Source organism: Triticum dicoccoides, chromosome 3B, assembly GCF_002162155.2.
Source record: "Triticum dicoccoides isolate Atlit2015 ecotype Zavitan chromosome 3B, WEW_v2.0, whole genome shotgun sequence".
Lineage (NCBI taxonomy): Eukaryota > Viridiplantae > Streptophyta > Magnoliopsida > Poales > Poaceae > Triticum > Triticum dicoccoides.
Genome location: NC_041385.1, coordinates 484,381,163 through 484,398,734, shown reverse-complemented (window position 1 = coordinate 484,398,734; position 17,572 = coordinate 484,381,163). Strand labels below are relative to the sequence as shown.

The 17,572-nt window shown below is 48.2% G+C and overlaps 1 protein-coding gene and 1 long non-coding RNA gene across 2 annotated transcripts; one reads left to right on the top strand and one right to left on the bottom strand.

The window, feature by feature from the left end:
• The first annotated feature begins 312 nt into the window (after positions 1-312).
• LOC119276663 lies at positions 313-15,307 on the top strand. Its single transcript, XR_005136703.1, has 3 exons — positions 313-526; positions 13,980-14,054; positions 14,578-15,307. It is a non-coding gene; the product is annotated as an uncharacterized LOC119276663 (long non-coding RNA).
• Positions 1,591-15,017, bottom strand: LOC119276662 (ABC transporter B family member 4-like). Its single transcript, XM_037557793.1, has 14 exons — positions 14,757-15,017; positions 14,618-14,672; positions 13,863-14,038; positions 13,435-13,656; positions 13,107-13,345; positions 11,322-11,847; positions 10,974-11,247; positions 10,239-10,872; positions 9,925-10,153; positions 9,636-9,820; position 9,522; positions 3,024-3,104; positions 2,671-2,934; positions 1,591-2,433 (listed from the first exon to the last, which is right to left on the bottom strand). The coding sequence occupies exons 1-14, from the start codon at positions 15,015-15,017 to the stop codon at positions 1,792-1,794; spliced, it is 3,789 nt and encodes a 1,262-aa protein (XP_037413690.1). The 3' UTR covers positions 1,591-1,791.
• Positions 15,308-17,572: the final 2,265 nt, after the last annotated feature.

Genomic DNA, 17,572 nt, shown 5'->3' with positions numbered 1-17,572 from the left:
AAGCTGCAACCTTCCTAAAACCGGAATCCTCTAGCACCAACCTCGCTAGCTAATTGGCTGGCCCATCAGTACACTTTCTGTGCGGCTGATCAACATTTTGCCGCAACGAGCATGAATAAATTTCGTACATTTTGTCGTTGAAATATGAACTTATTTCAAAAACAGTTTTGCTAAAGCACCAAAAATTAATAATTTTGCGACATATTTCAAAATAAAAAACATTGTACTACTACTATTCTAGCCGGCCCAGCTACTTTCCCATCTATTATAGCCCATTCGCCGTATCGTCTCCTTCCGTTCTGCAGTCTGCAGCTTCCCACGCACACACAGGAGAGAAAAAAAACACAGGACCGCGTCCGCAGACACCTTTGCGGTTGCGGCTAGCGCAAGCGGCAGCCGGCGGGGGGCTGGGGAGCTGGGGCGCCAAGGCAGGGCAGGAGCTCCCCGGCCGGCCGCCCGGACCGCGACCTGGGCATTTGGGTGCATGCATCGCCACATCGGCCGCTGGAGGGCCAAGCCGCCAGTGGTATATCTCTAAATCTAAACTATTTTGCTAAGTGACTAACACTAATAGGTAGTTTATCAACTGCTAGTTGATCCCGGGCTTATCGAGTAGCAATATAAGAATAGAAGATTATGCCCCTGAAATTAGAAGTGAATTGGAAAGTGCTTATTTGTTGAATGGGCGAAACAAAGCTATTTAGGCTATCAAAAAAGGAGAAAGGAGGGTAAACACTATCTAAAAGCCTCTCTGAAAAGATTCAGCCCACCTCTAGCCAAAGCAGCAATTACACTATCTAAAAGCCTCTCTGAAAAGATTCAGCTCATCTCTTGCCAAAGCAGCAATTACACTATCTAAAAGCCTCTCTGAAAAGATTCAGCTCATCAATAGCCAAAGCAGCAATTACACTATCTAAAAGCCTCTCTGAAAAGATTCAGCTCATCTCTTGCCAAAACAGCAAATCTTTTCAGAGAGGCTTTTAGATAGTGTTTACCCTCCTTTCTCCTTTCTTCTTTCTTTTCTGTTTTTGCTGAGTCTGTGAGGCCACATTCTGTATGACACCCTGGGATCTTTGATCATTTTCTCCTTTCTTATATGAAAAGGCAGAACTACTGCCATTGCCCGTAACAAAAAAACTATTTTGGCATAAATTCAAAATGACAAAGGATGATAAAAATTGGAGATCCTTTCAACTTGCGGCTGGGCACTTGGGAATACATTTCCCTTTTTATTGTTGTTTCTCTTGTACTGATGTATTGGTGTGGGGATTCAGAATACGTGCGACTATTTTTTCTATGATGACGCCGATTTAGTTTAGTCACCATTAACTTTGAGCCTACCCTCCATTTTCTTCTGTGTTCGCCACTGCTTGTATGTGTTTGTAGTCATATGATATTTGCTTGAGTATGCGAGAAGACTATCTGTAATGCTACATGCGAGTCTTTTGAGTCGAACCTGCAGTTTTTGTGAACTAGCACCTCAGACCTCGATTTCTTTAGGGACAGAGGTCGAAATCCTGTCTCTTCTTCCTTCTATCATATTGATGCATATTAGTATTTAAAGGAAAATATTTAATGATGTCGGCCTAATCTTCTGTATAATCAGTTGGTACACAGATAGTTGTTATTTTCATTACTTACCATACTCATAGGTCTTCCTTGCAACAAACCGCTAACCTCTTGCATTCACTTCTCAAATCACAAATTGTATTGCATGGCCAAATAATTGTACTAGGAACAGACAAATGCAGTAAAAAAGAAAGAAAAAAGTCAAACAATACACAATTCTACTCAGGAATTTGAGCGAAGTTCTACTAGTGAAGCGTAGACCCCATCCTTGATTCTCATCAGGGCCTCATGCTTTCCCTTTTCTGCAATTTTGCCTTCCTTGAGGACTGCAATCATATCAGCCCCTTTGATTGTGGAGAGGCGGTGAGCCACCACTATGGTGGTCCTGCTCACCATGACTCGATCCAATGCATCTTGAACGATGCGCTCCGATTCCGCATCCAGGGCACTGGTTGCCTCATCAAGTAGTAGTATCTTCGGGTCCTTTATAATGGCCCTTGCGATAGCTACCCTCTGCTTCTGTCCACCAGATAGTTGCACTCCTTTCTCGCCAACCAGAGTGTTGTATCCCTGTGGCAAGCTTGATATGAACTCATGAGCATTTGCTGCCTTGGCCACAGCCGTGACTTCTTCCTCTGTCACTTCTCCATGTTTCCCATATGTTATGTTTGCACGGATTGTGTCATTGAAAAGTACTGGCTCCTGGCCTACCAGCCCCATCTGATCCCTCAACCAGCTAATTCTCAAGCTCTTAATTTCGACTCCATCTACTGAGATTCTACCAGAATCAGGATCATAGAAGCGCTCCAGTAAAGCAATTATAGTGGATTTGCCACTACCACTTTCTCCAACTAGTGCGATGGTCTGAAAAAGGAACGAAAAAGTGTCAACATAGCAGTTTTTGTGGTTCTGAATGATCATATGTGAAATAAATCAGCTGAAAGCTTCTTATATTGTAACACTGTAACTAGATGCATCACCTGTTTTTAAGTATTATTCTTGGTTTTATGCCAAGAGGTGGCACTTTAAGTTAGTTATCTGAATGGAAAACAATTGGGTGCAACAATGATAAACAAGACTATTAAAGGTTGCAAATCATACCTTTCTGGAAGGAATGTGCAAGGTAAAGTCACTGAATATTTGGACATCAGGGCGTGATGGGTACTTGAAACTGACGTTACTGAAATGAATGTCGCCAGTGACATTTTCCAATACCAGGCCCTCGTCATTACTTGTGTCAATTTTCGACTTCCTGTCTAGAATACTGAAAACGGAAATGGCTGAATCCCTTGCCTTTGTTGCATTAGATGCCAATGCACTTGCCTGCGAAACCCCAACAGCGGCCAAAACCAAGGCAAAGAAAACCTGAAAAACATCCAATGCAGTTGTGACTGATTATTAAAAGTTGATGCCCATACAGAAACTGTAACTCGAAATGATTTAGGATCTCTTACTTTGAAAACATCTGCAAAAGTAGTTTTTCCCTGACGTACAAACTGTGCACCAACATAGAAACATAGAGCATATGTAAGATACTGTTAGACCTTTCAACCTGAGCATTGATAGTTGTGGATGACACTAGGAGAGTTGGGACAATTTTCGTTGGTTTATTTCTCACACAATGCCATGCCAACCTGAGGGGTTGGGGATACATATTTATAGGCTGCTAGCCAGCCAAGGCATATGCTAAGATGCTGCTAAGATGCCAGTCTAAGATGCTAGTCTAAGATGCTAACTGACAGTCCTTGATGGTCAAGAACAGAACTCTATCCTAACAGCCAGTCCTTGATGGTCCAGGACTTTATCCTCCTAACTGCCACAAGGACCATGTGCTGCAGCCCCACAAGGACCCTAGTACACAGACTTATCCATCATTCTCCCCCTAAGTCTTGTACGTCGTCTTGTGGGAGAGTTGAATCATCCCAATCCTGGAGCAAAGTTCGAGGAACTTGACCCTCCCAAGGGGCTTGGTGAGCAGGTCTGCGAGCTGATCCTTGGTGTTGATGTAGCTCGCCTCGATGCTCCCTTCTTCCACACAGCTGCGGATGAAGTGATACCTCAGTCGGATGTGCTTGCTCCGTTCGTGGAACACGGGGTTCTTTGCCAGGGCCAGGGCGGACTTGCTGTCCACCAGGAGCTGCACCGTTTTGGTGTCTTGAACGAGAAGATCACCAAGCAGTCGAGCAAGCTAGAGCGCCTGAGTGCAGGCAGTGGAGGCCGCTATGTACTCAGCCTCACAGCTGGACAGGGCCACCACCTGCTGCTTGACTGATTGCCAGCTCACGAGACACTTGCCGAGGAAGAGGAGGATCCCGCTCGTGCTCTTGCTGGTGTCGATGTCGCCGGCGTGGTCGCTGTCGCTGTACCCGACGAAGTGTGCCGCCCCAGGACACCTAGGGTAGTGGAGGCCGTGGTCGAGGGTCCCTGCTATGTAGCGGACGATCCTCTTCACTGCCTGCTGGTGTTCTGACGTTGGTCGCTCCATGAACCGACTGACATAGCCGACGGAGAATGCCAAGTCCGGCCGTGTGTGAGTGAGGTAGCGAAGGCTCCCCACAAGGCGTCGGTACTGCGTAGCATCCACTTCCTCCGTCGTGCTGTCGCGGCTTAGTTTCAGCCTCTCCTCCATCGGAGTGAGAGTTGGATGGCAGTCGGTGAGCCCAGCTAGCTCAACGATGCGCTTGGCGTAGGCGGACTGTCGAAGCGCGATCCCGGAGTGGTCCTGGTGCACCTCAATCCCTAGATAGAAGGAGAGGAGCCCCAGGTCACTCATCTGGAACGTGGCCTTCATGTCTTCCTTGAACGCCGCCACCTCTGCATCTTTGGTGCCGGTGATCACCAGGTCGTCAACGTAGACGCCCACCAGCAGGGCATTTCCTCCACTCCCCCGTCGGTAGACGGCAGCCTCATGCGGGCTCTGCTCGAAACCCATCTTCTTCAGCGTGGAGTCCAGCTTGGCGTTCCACGCCCTGGGTGCCTGCCGCAGGCCATAGAGAGCCTTGCGCAGGCGGAGCACCTTGCCCTCCTGGCCGGGAATCGTAAACCCCGGTGGCTGATGCACGTAGACTTCCTCCTTCAAGTCGCCGTTGAGGAATGCCGACTTAACGTCCATGTGGTGGACACGCCAGCCCTCCTGGGCAGCCAGCGCAAGGAGAAGTCGCACGGACTCCATCCGTGCCACGGGAGCGAAAGCGTCGTCGAAGTCGACTCCTTCCTGCTGCAAGAAGCCTCGGGCCACCAAACGAGCCTTGTGCTTGATGATGGCGCCGGCTCCATCCCTCTTCAGCTTGAACACCCACTTAAGGGTGATTGGGCGGTGACCTCGAGGGAGATCAGCAAGCTCCCAGGTGCGGTTTTGCTCGACCGCATCCATCTCCAACTTCATCGCGGCGCGCCATGCCGCGTCTCTCTCGGCCTCTGCAAAGGACCGTGGTTCGCCGTCTTCACACACGAGCTGTAGCTAGAAGGAGAATGCCAAGTCCGGCCGTGTGTGAGTGAGGTAGCGAAGGCTCCCCACAAGGCGTCGGTACTGCGTAGCATCCACTTCCTCCGTCGTGCTGTCGCGGCTTAGTTTCAGCCTCTCCTCCATCGGAGTGAGAGCTGGATGGCAGTCGGTGAGCCCAGCTAGCTCAACGATGCGCTTGGCGTAGGCGGACTGTCGAAGCGCGATCCCGGAGTGGTCCTGGTGCACCTCAATCCCTAGATAGAAGGAGAGGAGCCCCAGGTCACTCATCTGGAACGTGGCTTTCATGTCTTCCTTGAACGCCGCCACCTCTGCATCTTTGGTGCCGGTGATCACCAGGTCGTCAACGTAGACGCCCACCAGCAGGGCATTTCCTCCACTCCCCCGTCGGTAGACGGCAGCCTCATGCGGGCTCTGCTCGAAACCCATCTTCTTCAGCGTGGAGTCCAGCTTGGCGTTCCACGCCCTGGGTGCCTGCCGCAGGCCATAGAGAGCCTTGCGCAGGCGGAGCACCTTGCCCTCCTGGCCGGGAATCGTAAACCCCGGTGGCTGATGCACGTAGACTTCCTCCTTCAAGTCGCCGTTGAGGAATGCCGACTTAACGTCCATGTGGTGGACACGCCAGCCCTCCTGGGCAGCCAGCGCAAGGAGAAGTCGCACGGACTCCATCCGTGCCACCGGAGCGAAAGCGTCGTCGAAGTCGACTCCTTCCTGCTGCAAGAAGCCTCGGGCCACCAAACGAGCCTTGTGCTTGATGATGGCGCCGGCTCCATCCCTCTTCAGCTTGAACACCCACTTAAGGGTGATTGGGCGGTGACCTCGAGGGAGATCAGCAAGCTCCCAGGTGCGGTTTTGCTCGACCGCATCCATCTCCAACTTCATCGCGGCGCGCCATGCCGCGTCTCTCTCGGCCTCTGCAAAGGACCGTGGTTCGCCGTCTTCACACACGAGCTGTAGCTGCGCCTCCAGGTCACGTGGCACCAGTCCTGGCACCGGCTGGTCGCCGAGCACATTATCCATCGTACGGTACCGCAGCGGTTCGCCTCCATACCATGCGTCGACCCGCTCCTCGTCGTGAGTGAGCGGGGAAGCGAACTTCATCGGGTTGTGCTCTGCGTGAGCTGGTGCTGATGAAGACGAGCCCGGAGTGGCGACCACCGGGGCTGGAGTATGCGGCGTCGCCGGTTGTGGTGTCGTCGGTGTAGCAGGCGCCGGAGTCGATGTAGTTTTGGGGGCCGGGGTAGACGTGCCCGGTGAAGAGGAGCTGCTTGCTCCCCCAGCTTCCTTGAAGTGAGCGTACTCGACAATGAAGTCGTCATACGTCGGCGTCGAGCCGTCGTCCACCGCCTTGTCCCATTGCCACCCTCGCCCTTCGTTGAACACGACGTCTCGCGCTGTGCGCACACGTTGTGTCTTTGGGTCGAGGATGCGGTAGGCCTTTGAGCCCTCCGCGTAGCCGATGAAGACTCCCGGAGTGCTCCTGTCGTCGAGCTTGCCGATGTGGCCGAGCTCCTTGGCGAACGCAAGGCAGCCAAAGACCCGCAAATGAGAGACCGCCGGCTTCCGCCCATGCCAGGCCTCGTACGGAGTTCTGCCGTCGAGTGCCTTAGTAGGAGAGCGGTTGAGGATGTAGACGGCCGTTAGCACCGCCTCTCCCCAGAAGACAGCCGACATCCCTCTCTGCTTGAGGAGAGCCCGAGCCATCCCCACAACCGTCTGGTTGCGCCGCTCGACGACGCCGTTTTGCTGCGGGCTGTACGGCGCGGAGTAGTGGCGCTGGATGCCCTCATCGGCGCAGTACGACGCGAATTCAGCCGCCGTGAACTCGCCGCGTTGTCAGTGCGCAACACGCGCAATTTGCGGCCGCTCTCCGCCTCCACACCAACCTGCGCGCGCCTGATGGCGTCCGCCGCTTCTCCCTTACTGCCGAGGATCATCACCCACATGTAGCGGGAGAGATCGTCGACGAGCAGCAGGAAGTAGCGTCGACCTCCTGGTGTGGCTGGCGTCACCGGGCCGCACAGGTCTCCGTGCACGAGCTCCAGCTTCTCCTTAGCCCGAAAACTCGCCTGTTGGGGAAAGGGGAGTCGTCTCTGCTTTGTCAGTACGCAGATGTCGCAGAACTGCTCCACATGGTCGAGGCATGGCAGGCCTCGCACCATCTCCTTGGCACTTAGACGCTTCAGGGCCTCAAAGTGAAGGTGCCCAAAGCGCTCATGCCACTGCCACGCCTCGTCGTCTCGACGGACAGCGAGACAGACCGGTTGTGCCACCTGCACATCAAGGACGTAGAGTCAATTTTCACCTCTGGGCACCTTGGCGAGAAGGCGACGCTGGCGATCCCAGATGCGTAGGACCCCATGCTCAATCAGCACGCGTGAGCCGTTCTCATCCAGCTGTCCCAAGCTGATGATGGAATTCCTTAGCGCGGGGATGTAGTAGACACCGGTGAGCAGCCGGTGCTCTCCCATCTTGGTGGTGAAGATGACGGAGCCGACGCCCTTTATCTCCACAGCGGAGGCATCCCCGAACTTGACGGAGCCTCGCGCATCGGAGTCGAGCTCGGCGAAGAATTCCCTTCGACCGGTCATGTGGTGGGTGGCGCCGGTGTCGAGGCACCACCCCATAGCCTTGTCCTTCCCGGAGCCATCGCCGAGAAGAGCGTGTGCTTTTGGCTCATCGAGGTGGATGAAAGCCTTTGCGACTGGAGTCGCCGAGGGTAGCTCAATGCTTGCATGCGCCATGAACAGAGCCGTCTCCTCCTCCTTCGCCTGTGCGACGTGAGCCTGGCCTTGTCGTGGTTGCCGACACTCATTGGCCCAATGGCCAAACCGGCCACAGTTGTGGCAACTGTTGTCTTGTGCCGGCCTGGGCTTGCCAGCGACGCCGTCCTTGGCGCCTCCGCGGGCGTCACCTTCGGCACGTCCTTGTGCCCTGCCCGGGGGGCCTCTTCGCGCCTTACGCTGCTTGCCACGCTTGCGGCCGCCCGTCGAGGAGGAAGGCTCCCCCTTCTTCTTGTCACCAAGGCTGGGATCCCACTGCTCCCGAGTTAGGAGCAGCTTCCCGCCGGTGGTGACGGGCCCCGAGGGGGGCTGTGGCTCGTCGGTGTCGACGACCTTGAGTCGACCTATCGCCTCCTCGATCGTCATCGTGGAGAGGTCCAGCAACGACTCGATCGAGCGAGCCATCTGCTTGTACTTCTCGGGAATGCACCGAAAAAGCTTCTCGACAGCTCTCTCCTCGGTGTAGGTGGCATCGCCAAACTTCACCATCTTCTGCAGCAGAGTGTTGAGACGGAGAGCAAAGTCATCAACGTCCTCACCTGGCTTGAAGCCCAGGTTCTCCCACTCCTTATGAAGTGCCTGCAGGGTGGACTTGCGAGCACGGTCGCTGCCGATGCGTGCTGCGGCGATGGCGTCCCAAGCCTCCTTGGCAGTCCGCTTGTTGGAAAGCGAGAACTGCATCTCGGGCGGGACTGCGGCGATGAGGGCGTCCAGCGCCCGTCGATCCTCTAGGTGGTCGACGTTGCTGTCCTGGACTGCCTCCCACATGCGCCGCACCTGGAGCCTGACCTTCATGATCCCGGCCCACTCGACGTAGTTGGTTTTAGTGAGGGTAGGCCACCCAACACTGGAACCAACATCCCTGACCACAGTCCGGACCTCGTAGAGGCCGCGGTTCTGGTCGTTGCAGCCGCCGTCGCGGTGCGCGCCTCCACCTGGAGCGTGGGCGTGCTCGGCTGCCCACTGCGCCGTCCGCTCCTGCGCCACTTTGGCACGATCTGCGTCGGCGCCGTCGTCCGCAGGCGCGGAGCTGCTGGAGCTGCCGGGGCTGCCGCGGAGTGCCTTGGCATCCGCCGTAGCCTCACGGGCTGCTTCTGCTGCTGCTGCTGCTTCTACCTCCGCCCTGGCTGCTTCTACCTCCGCTTTGGCTGCTGCCAGCTCCGCTGCAGCCAGCCTCGACACTCTTGCCGCCGCAGCAGCCGCTGCTACAGCCGCTCGCTCACGCTCCTCTGCCACGGCGCGCTCGGCCTCTTGCCGGCGCCGCATGCTCGAGGTAGCCGTGTGCTGAGAGCGACCTGCAGACATGGCTCGCTGCAGGGGGGCTGTTGCGTGAAGAGGAGGCTGATGAAGACGAGCTGCTGCTCGACAGTCCGGAGGGAGGAAGGTAACCAGAGGCAGACGGAGCAGCTGCTGCTACCGACTTGGGCTGCTCACAGGAAATGCTCAGGGTGCAGGTTAACGAGGCTCTGATACCACTTGTTAGACCTTTCAACCTGAGCATTGATAGTTGTGGATGACACTAGGAGAGTTGGGACAATTTTCGTTGGTTTATTTCTCACACAATGCCATGCCAACCTGAGGGGTTGGGGATACATATTTATAGGCTGCTAGCCAGCCAAGGCATATGCTAAGATGCTGCTAAGATGCCAGTCTAAGATGCTAGTCTAAGATGCTAACTGACAGTCCTTGATGGTCAAGAACAGAACTCTATCCTAACAGCCAGTCCTTGATGGTCCAGGACTTTATCCTCCTAACTGCCACAAGGACCATGTGCTGCAGCCCCACAAGGACCCTAGTACACAGACTTATCCATCAGATACAACACTAAGAATGAGAAACCAAAACCAAGCCCTCCAACAATTCCACTTCGAATTCCCTGTTTCCTTAAAGCTTCACATTTCTTGTTATACGCTGTAACCACTCTTTTCTCTGCACAGAAAGATGCTATAGTTCTGATACTACCAACAGCATCAGTTGCAACTTGACTTGCATCTTCATACATCTCCTGCACAATAATAATATCATATTATTGTGATAATCAATTCCAGGGGTCCTTAGGGTTGCTCATCCTGAATCAAATAGGAAGTAAATTTTAGAGTTATGTGTTACCTTAGCTTCTTCACTAAACCCTTTCAAGAACTTCACTTGAGCATAACCCTGTGCACCCACTAAAGGAATGACACAAGTGATAATCAGTGCAAGCCTCCAGTCTGCCGTAAATGCTATGACAAAGCCAGTGATCAGTGCAGCTGTAGACTGCACTATAAGGCCCAGGTTATCTCCTACTAAGCGCCGAACATTTAATGCATCAACTGAGAGTCGTGTACCAAGTGCACCACTGTAAGTTATAAAACAGAATCTTAGTATCTGTGTAGATCTATGTATGAGAAGATAAAGTAATTGAGATCATTTGAATATGTTACCTGGAATTTGAGGGATTATCGAACCAAGCAACTTCCTGATGCACAATATTTTGAAATGACAGAGTACGAACACGCTCTATAAGCTTGCCACCAGCAATTCCAAACAAAAGGTATTCTGCTGGGATTGCAATGAAAGATGCAAACCCCAGAACTACAGATATCAATGCCCAAAAGCTAGAATCTTTCCGTAGCTTATCTGGCGGCTCGTAGAATGCTTTTATAACGCCAGACATTAGTATGCCAAACAATGGGAAAATGACTCCATGCACCGATGCTGCTATAGCACCGAGCAGAAGAAATGGTACCTCCGGCTTGTTAAGATAAAAAAGACGTCCAATTGGTGCTTTCTGAAGGGTCTTCCCATTGGAAAGGTCGTCTTTGTTCTGTTCACCTGTGATTTCATCCTCATGCAACTCAACTGATAATCCTAAGGGGTTCTTGAAGGAGTATCTGTTGCTATTGCCAAAAGAATCTTTAGTCATTGACCGTCTAATTGACAAACTAGTGCTTTTTGATAAGGAATTGGGCACTCCAGAATCCTGTATTTTACGCCTTTCATCACCACGAGTTTCTTGTAGCCTAATAAGCTGGGAGTAAGCTCCATTGGGATCCTTCACTAATGCATGATGAGTACCTGTACATATAGGATATGTTTGTGGGGTGAATGAATCATCATAGGTTGACAATAGATATATCTAGAATGGGAAAAATAATGTATATTCAAGAGATTCTAACCTTGTTCGACTATTTTCCCTTGATGAACTACTGTGATGCAGTCAACATTCCTTACAGTGCTCAAGCGATGAGCAACGGCGAGTGTGGTTCTTTCTACCATTATCCTATTGAGTGCCTCCTGGACTATTCTCTCAGATTCCACATCCAATGCACTTGTTGCTTCATCTAGCAAAAGGATTTTTGGATCTTTAAGGATGGCTCTCGCAATTGCAATTCTTTGTTTTTGTCCCCCGGAAAGCAGAGTGCCACGTTGGCCAACCAATGTATCGTAGCCCTGGTATGAATTTAAAATGTTGTTAGCTTAAGTTTCAAGAAGTTATTTGAAGCATGCAATCTTTATTTACATACATTTGGTAACTTGTCGATGAAGTTTGCTGCATTTGCAAGCTCGGCTGCTCTCTTGATCTCTTCAAGTGTTGCATCTTCTTTACCATAGATTATGTTATCTTTAATGGAGGTCATAAACAACAATGGTTCTTGGCTAACAAGGCCGATCTTCCCTCTTATCCAATCAAGATTCAGATTCTTGATGTTGACTCCATCTATCAAAACTTCACCAGCCTGTGGATCATAGAATCTTTCAACTAGGCTAATAACAGTTGACTTGCCACTTCCACTCTCTCCAACTATGGCCATTGTTGTTCCACTGGCTACTTGTAATGACAATCCATCTAATATTAACTGCCCGGGTCTTGCAGGGTAGCGAAAGTACACATCCTTTAGTTCAACATCACCCTTGATATTTTCCATGATCATGCCGCTGGTATCATCTGAATCTATTTCGGGCTTCCTCTCAATCGTTTCAAACAGTCTGTATGCTGCAGATTGACCTTCCGCAATTGCAGAAATTGATGGTGTTGCATTACCTAATGAACTGTTACAAAAATTTGTTAAGTGACAGGTTTAGGACTTTTTCTATTTCTTGGCATGAAGTACAGTTTAAACTACTAGTTCATCACGTATTTATGCTTTGCTGAGGTAACGTAAGATGAATATAGAGCAATGTAAATAGAATAATTAGCGTCCCGCGGAGGGCTTGCAAGCTGGTTATCTGATGAATTATACCCATGCACTAAAAATGTAAATCAACTAGTAATTTGATTCAAGCTCATCTGTTCATGTGTTATATGTCAAAAAGTTTATTTGAACTTATATACATGGCATGTAGGTACAATAGCATTACTAAATTAAATATTACACCTATGACATGCAACGTATTTGTAATTCTTCTTGGTGAATACTTCTTGGAAGCTTAAAATTTTCTCTACCTTTGCTTGTCTCTGTTGTGCAATTCTAATGATACTATGTTAACCTTTTACAATTTTATTTTGTAACTTAATTTTTTAATTTGATTATTGTTCGTACTTAGTATAAATAGTGTAGTTGATTTGTTTACTAGACTTTAGTAGTGCTATGTTCAATATATAAGCTTGTCGTATTTATTGTTTGACAGAATGTTTTAGTTCTCACCAACACTGGAGTAACGTTAATTGAATAATTAAAACACAATGATGACTCCTAAAGAAAAACAATGATTGATCTGAAGTAGCTTCGACAATATCTATTGCAATAATTGCAATTTATACCATGTTCAAAATTGTGCTTTGTGTGGTCGATTGGATTGATATTTTTGGAAAGAGAGCTTTATATATATATAATCTGATCCAAAATAAATAGCAATGTTGATCATTCTTTTTTTGCTTTAAATTTATGGCAGATTTTTTTAGGATTATTATTGAATTTCTTTTACCTCAAAGGAAGAAGGCACCTTGAATCTCGTGGGCTATTTGTATTTATAAAACAATTATTAGCCTTGAGCTCAAGCATTACCAATATACATTATTTATCACAAAACATAATTAAGTAAACAAATAATAACTCTCTAATGGTAATCTCTGAATACAGCTTGAAAGAAACATCAACCGCCATGTAAAGTTCCTTATAGAATTTACAGAAAAATATGTATTTGTAGGTCATCCGTAAGAGAAGGTTATCTAGAATTTAAAATTTTGGTATGTACTGTTTTACATTTCCTTTCATTCAAGTAGTCCATCATAAATTGAGGGTTATGTACAACAAATATTACTACTGCTCAGCAAATGTATGTGGAATGTAAAGATTTCAGAAACTCACGTTGCGCCATTCAATACGGCAAATAAAACAGTGACGATCTTCCCTCCGGTATAACCTTTGTCAATGATTAGCTTTCCACCATACCAGAAGGCTAGGCCATAACTGCTAAATAAGATGCAGAAGACAGAGCCCATGCCAAAACCATTGACAAGGCCTTCCTCAACAACAGTCCTGTATGCACTTTTTATGAATTTATTGTACATTTCTATAGCTTTCTTCTCACCATTGAAGGACACAACCTGTTTACATGAGAGTTGCTAAATTATTTTTTGCTATTACTTATATTAACTGAGATAATTGATGAATAACTAATATAATTTGAACTCACTGTTCGTATAGATCCAATTGTCTGTTCAACTGTGTTTGCAGCATCACTATACGATGTTAGACGCTTGCTAGAAACCCGGGTTAGCAGCTGTGCAGACACTGCACCAGCGATAGCAACTAATGGTAGTGATGTTAGCATGACAAGAGTCAGGAGCCAGCCTTTTGTGAATGCTATGATAAAACCCCCAAAGAAGGCAGATGTAAGTTGTACAAGCTTCCCTGCCTGTAAATAAGAATGCTCGAATGTCAGCACCGGCAGCACTAAGTGGGCTGCATAGAATGTACGGACTATGAAATACACTTAGCTAAGTAACACAAAAGCTTATGTTGTAGTATCAATAATAATATTGATGCTTGCCATTGATCGCGCCTGTAGATCTGTGCACACTTTTGCAATTTCTTTATTTGGTACTACAAAGGAAGTATTACCTTCTCACCAAGAGCATCTTGAATTATGACCGTATCGCTAGACATTCTAGAAACTGCTTCGCCAGTTGTCATTTCTGTGTCGAAGAATGCAATATCTTGTCTCAGAACTGATTTTAGGTACAAAGAACGGATGCGGGCTGACTGCCTTTCTCCTGCCATTGTCCAGCATGCCACCTCTGGAAGAAATGAGGGGTGAGCCTTTTTTACTAACATCTCTACTGTTAGCATATAATTTAACTAAACATATCCAATCATTAGGAATTCAATTGGTACTTCTCATGGAATGAATACATGATAACTGATGACGATTGCTCTGTTCTGATAATTGTATCTGCATGTTCCTCACTCAAGCGAGAACAAATTTGTGTGTCATTTTGTATTAAGACGACGCCGAGAAGGTGGCGGAAACATCCCACAGTTAACTAAACACAAACGCAGCGCTATATGATTGCACATACTTTTCCGTTTCATTGCTCACTGCTTGCCAATTTTATATGTTAGAGATGCAGTTTTTTTTTTTTCGAACCATGAATTGCAGTTGAGTTTGATATTTAAAATTTATAAGTTTATAGAGTACCAGCTTCCCATGGAGTTTTCATGGATGTATCAAATAACCTTGTTAATTATCCTCTGCAGTTTACTTTTTTTGAAATGTTATATATATAACTATCTTTTCGTGAATACTATTGCTTGACATCTAAAGTTTCCCTGACAGGAAACATGCATTCCAAGAATTGAATGGAAATTCCACTTACGAAGAAAGGAAGCAACTGCTGTCCCAATGCCCAGATATATGAAGTTGAGAACAACCTGAAGATCAAAAGAATATTCTCTGTTAACTCGTCTAGCCAAGCCACCCTTCAAGTCAAGTGATCACCATAAGCCGAGGCGCACCTTGGTGACAGCGCGGAGGACGGTGCTGGTCGTGCTCTCGCCAAAGGAGTTGATGACGTCTCCAAAGAGGACCGATATGAGGGGCTCCGACACGCCGTTGCCCACCGCCCCGAGCGAGCCGACCACCATGAGCAGCATGTCGAGGCGGTCGGCGTACCTGAACATGCCGAGCAACGGCACCTTCTTCTCCGGCCGGTCATCTTTTGCGCCGTGGGCGTGGCATGCTCCTTCTCCACTGCTAGCTTCTGCTGTCGCGTCCATTTCCTGTCTGCTACTTGCTTTGTGCTGATGTGCTCGACGAGCCTGGCCGCACTGCGCCGTGTGTAGTTCCTGTCCCCGGGGGTGGTGGAGGCACTATATATACGCATCTTGCGGGCCGCCCAGAGTGCCTTTGACTGTTGGGCTGATTGGGTGCTCCAGCGCTGGAAGTGACCGGGAAAGTTTGCCATGGAAAATTACACGGATTATGTTTCGGCATGTGATTAATTATGGGAAAATTCAGGACTCTTGCTGCTGCGGGTGCGACAATTCAAAGATTCATACCGTACTTTCGTGCTCTGCGTCAGCGTAGTCAGTCGAGTACTCGGGTGGATTGCGTTAATCTTGTGACCTGAGGTGCGCTAAGTTAGCTGGGCTCTCTGGTGTTCACAGATAATTGCTCTTGAAAAAAAAATGAAAAGGTCACACTACGTTTTACTTTTTGACAGTGTAGTATGTTGATATGACTTCGAAAACTTCAAAGGACACATATGGATGTATTCATGAGCGTGCATTTTTGGAGCACAGTGCCAGCGAGCACTTTATTTTGAATAGTTTGAAAACTATGTTTTGAGATTTCAAAAAAAAAAAAAGCTAGCGAAACAAATCCTGCATGGCAATATGGATGTATACTAGTATAATGTGTAAAGTCTGATGATGAAATAAGTTGACATGTGAGCTACATAAAAATTATCAGTTCATGATTTTGAAGAGGTGAAAAACGTTAAAAATCAGTACGTTTCTTTTGGGGTGCTCGCTGGCACCAGTGTTCCAAGGTGACTCTGTATATTCATGGAATACTACAAACTCCAGGTCATTTGCATCGGCCGTTGGCCGGGCGCAGGTTCGCTGTGCACACGTCAGCACACACGCTGATGCAGCAAACTTGGGGCACAACGTTTCGACCACACTATCGACGCGGCACGGTTAAAAGAACACGAGGCGTTCTGTTCCGCTCTACTACTACGCCTGCTTCACATCCAAGTCTCCAAGAAGGTGCAATCAGGAGTTCAAAAGAAGAAAAGAGGTGCAATCAGTAGAGAGAAAATTCGTCCAGCTATTCTTGAGGGCCCGTTACATGTGGGCTCAAGAACGGACGGCAAGCGTTTCTTGGGTGCCAAGAAGCATGCACCGCACGTGGTCCCTTCATTTTCCGGAGGTGCCGGCCTAACTAGTCCACACACGGGTCCGTTCTTGACTTTGCTTGTCTTGGTCAGCACCTTCGACCGCTGATCAACTTTCGTAAGGGCATCTCCAACGGAAATCTATAAATTTTCTTCCCCATCCATTCCGCAAACACGAATGCGGGAGAACGTTATTCAACGCTAGCCGCATGCATTTCAACCCATATACTGACGAAATTCATGCAAACCAGACGGTATTCATCAAAGATCAGATAGAAAATAGCATAAATCATTCATACATACCATGCAAATTAAGTCTATTACAATAAAGTCTCAAATTCAACTAGATCCCGGTCGTCCCACACAAACCCTCCTTTCAGCTTCATCCATCAGTCGTGTGCATGTAAATGGCCGTCCCTCTATCCCGTGGTACACCACTGCAGCGGATGCGGGCTACATATAATGTGTAGACCAACATTGAGTGAATGGATCAATCAACAGGTTGAGCAAGAGGAAGAAAAGCTTACGATCTTGCCATCTGCCGCGTGCAACGGTCACCTTGCCTCGAGCTGACGAACCACGTCATAAAACTTGGTGACGCTAATCTGGATAGCGTGTTAGCGATACGACAATGACCTCACGTTGCGTGGTTGAATAATGTACATGTCATAGGGCGCCATGTGTTTTCGTGCGTGAGACTTTCCATGCAATTGCTCCCAGAAGGCCCCACTCTACTCCTGCCTACGAAATCCATGAATACGTCCAGCCATGCATCACACAACAACTCATCCTCCATGGTCGAGTGATAACCCACAAGTATAGAGGATCAATTGTAGCTTTTTCGATAAATAAGAGTGTCGAACCCAACGAGGAGCTAAAGGTAGGATTTATATTCTCTCAAGCTCTATCGACCACCGATACAACTCTACGCACACTTAACGTTTGCTTTACCTAGAATAAGAATAAAACTAGAAGTACTTTGCGAGAATAAAACTATGAATAAATTGCAAGATAATAAATTTAGTAGTTTAAGAAAGCTTTTGTCACACAAGAAAATTATTTTTCCCTAGTCAATTGATAAGTACTCCCTCCGTTCGGAATTACTTGTCTCGAAAATGGATGTATCTAGAACTATTTTTAGTTCTAGATACATTCATTTTCGAGACAAGTAATTCCGAACGGAGGGAGTAGACCAGTAATCATCATTGCAATTTTATATGGGGGAGATGCATGAGCTAACATTCTGTACTTGGATCATATGCACTTATGATTGGAACTCTAGCAAGCATCCGCAACTACCAAAGATCATTAAGGTAAAACCCAACCATAGCATTAAGTATCAAGTCCTTTTTATCCCATACGCAACGACCCCCTTATTCGGGTATAAGTTTCTGTCACTCTTTGTAGGATCAAAAGTATGTCTAATGGGGGGTG